General features: G+C 43.2%; 1 protein-coding gene across 1 annotated transcript; it reads right to left on the minus strand.

Moving 5' to 3' along the window:
* Positions 1 to 277: 277 nt before the first annotated feature.
* LOC115687969 (peroxidase P7-like) lies at positions 278 to 1420 on the minus strand. Its single transcript, XM_030613684.2, has 3 exons — positions 1208 to 1420; positions 932 to 1123; positions 278 to 826 (listed from the first exon to the last, which is right to left on the minus strand). Exons 1-3 carry the CDS (start codon positions 1418 to 1420, stop codon positions 278 to 280), a joined length of 954 nt encoding a protein of 317 aa, XP_030469544.2.
* Positions 1421 to 2896: the final 1476 nt, after the last annotated feature.

The raw sequence follows: 2896 nt of genomic DNA on the forward strand, positions 1-2896 counted from the left end.
AGAGGAAACTGCACAGTGTGTGTTGATTTGTGATTTGTGCATCTGCAAGAATGTTGGTCAAGTCGTAATATGTGTTACATATATCCTCACTCTCTTAAATAATACTGTAGTAATACAACTTGTCAACTTCCTGACCAAGCCCTTCACAAACACGAGTCCTATTGAAAACAGGGAAAGAAATATACAGAGGAAATAGACATGCATTAAACATTCATAATACTTAGCAAAATCCAGCTTACTTAATTTTATTTCATTTTTGGTTTGGGGACATTCAACATCAGTTCACCACCCTGCAGTTCCTTCTGATCTCTCCATTTGTTCCGGTGAGTGGGCTGATGTTACTCATCTTCACCATCGCAGCCGCAAAATCACTCGAGAAAGCCATATAGCTATTGCTGTAAGTCCTGACGAGCCCGTCCTGGGATCCTCCATTGAACAGCTCTTGATCTGAATGGAGGAGCCCACGCTGTGCCACTAGGTTCTGGTAGTAGTTGTTGTCAAAATGGTTCGTGGTCTGGTCGAGGGGCGCAAGGTTGGTGTCGCCTCCAGAGGCAGGGCAGTCAGTCCTCCGGTTGGTAGCGAAGCTGGCGTCAATGTTGGTGTCGTTGTAGATGCGGCTCCGGAAGGTGCTGCACCGGGCCAGGCCAATGGCGTGGCCCCCTGAAAGGGCGGTCATGTCACTGGCGTTGAGGCCTTGGGCGGCGAAGGAGGAGATGAGGTCAGCAAGGCTGGAGGACGGTGATGGGAGTTGGCTGTTGGCACCGCTCAGGCTGGCGGTCCTCGCGTCTCGCCGCCCTAGAGGCACCGTCCATGATGGTCCTCCCAACTGTAATGACAAGGGATGACTATTAAGTAATTGGTAAACCAAAATCACGCACGAAACAGAGTTTGAGCAAAAGTAAGTCACGATCATGATATCTGAGACACTCACCAAGATGACCCCGTCTCGAGCAGCAAGGGCGAGGATGTCCGCACAAGAAACAGTGGCATTGCAGGCAGCTTCGACGCGGGACTTAATAGCGTCAATGACTTCAAATCCCCTCAGAGAATTTTGGTTTGGCTGAGCGGTCTTTTCTCCAGTGAAGATAGCCGTGTCATCCAGAAGAACCGACGCATCGCATCCCTGCATGAGAAAGCCGATATATATCATAATGTTGTTTGAAGAACCGGCAGCTAGAAATGAAAGCAAAGAATTTTGGTTACAAACATTTACGAAACAATCATGGAAGAACATGCGAAGTATCGAAGCACCCATCCTCGACTCTCTTCCAACAGCTTGCATCATCGCATTGCGAACGATGCCTTGAATGTTGGGGCATGTTCTTGCGTAGAAGTTCGGCGAAAGCTGTGCATTCGCCAGCCACGCGAGAAGGGATACGAAAATGATGGCGGCAATGAGGAAGTTGCGGTTGGAGGCCATTTGAGGGGAGAGAGAGAGATATGATTTGGACTTGTGATTGTGATTCTGATTGTGAAAGCGAGCTCTCTAACTTTGCTTTGAACTCGTGAGTTCAAGCCGTGGGTTTGTTCTGTATATATAGAGAAACAGAAAGAATGGTTTCGTGCATGTGGCTATGATAGAGATATTGATATTTCGCTGCTATACGCGTTTACATGACCTTTTTAGAGTATACTTTGAAGATTTTTCTTGTTCTTCAGCGAGAGACGGAGAGAATGTAAGGCTTTTTTACTACTAAAAGCGAGATTAGTCAATAGCCAATATGCTGCTGAGTCTGTCATGATGATAAATGGCAAAGGAACAAAATATGGTTCACCGCGTTTTCCGAAGCATGCATATAAAAAGCCATCTCTTTTTACCTAGATGTTTATTTTGAATATGTCGAAAAAGCAATACCCTTATCAGACACAAATCGAAACTTCTTTGTAACTTCGTAATCGTCTGCCAAAGATTCGAGGTTTTATGAACTAGCAGCTGTGAGGGTCTTAGACTCATCAAAGTGATGGATTCAAAAGAGAGTTATGTCTTGGCCGTGTTTGGTAACTTAGATAGGACAATAGCTTTGCACTTGGTACCGAATAAATCTCGGTAAAATGTCGGATAAGTCACCGTGACAACATGGTAGATAGCTTTTAGAGATATACTATGTGCACTAAGAACTTCATTAAAATTTAGAAAGTTCAATGTGAAAAATTTTTATGCAGTAAAAGGTCAGAGAGGGAAAAGAAGTCTAGAGGAAGAGAAAGGGAGGGCGGTGCTGGCTGCCGTGAACGGGAAGTATGGTTTCGTGCATGTGGCAATGATAGACATATTCATATTTCGCTGCTATACGTGTTTACATGACCTTTTTTAGAGTATACTTTGAAGATTGTTCTTGTTCTTCCCCGAGAGACGTAGAGAATGTAAGGCTTTTTTACTACTAAAGGCGAGAATAGTCAATAGGCAATATGCTGCTGAGTCTGTCATGATAATAAATGGCAAAGGAACAAAATATGGTTCACCGCGTTTTCCGAAGCATGCATATAAAAAGTCTTCTCTTTTTACCTAGATGTTTTTTTTGGGTAAGGTCTTTTTACCTAGACGTTTATTTTGAATATGTCAAAAAAGCCATACCGTTATGAGGCACAAATCGAAACTTCTTTGTAACTTCGTAATCTTCTGCCAAAGATTCGAGGTTTTATGAACTAGCAGCTGTGAGGGTCTTAGACTCATCAGAGTGATGAATTCAAAAGAAAGTTATGTCTTGGCCGTGTTTGGTAGCTTAGATAGGACAATATCTATCATTTACAGTATTTGGGGATGCACTTCGTACCGAATAAATCTAGGCAAAATGTCGGATAAGTCACCGTGACAGCATGGTAGTTAGCTTTTAGAGGTATACAATGTGCACTAAGAACTTAATTAAAATTTAGAAAGTTCAATATGAAAAGTTATCGC

This window comes from Syzygium oleosum, unplaced genomic scaffold, assembly GCF_021117445.2.
Source record: "Syzygium oleosum isolate NSW1041296 unplaced genomic scaffold, Sole_v2.1 Sole_v2.10, whole genome shotgun sequence".
Taxonomy (NCBI): domain Eukaryota; kingdom Viridiplantae; phylum Streptophyta; class Magnoliopsida; order Myrtales; family Myrtaceae; genus Syzygium; species Syzygium oleosum.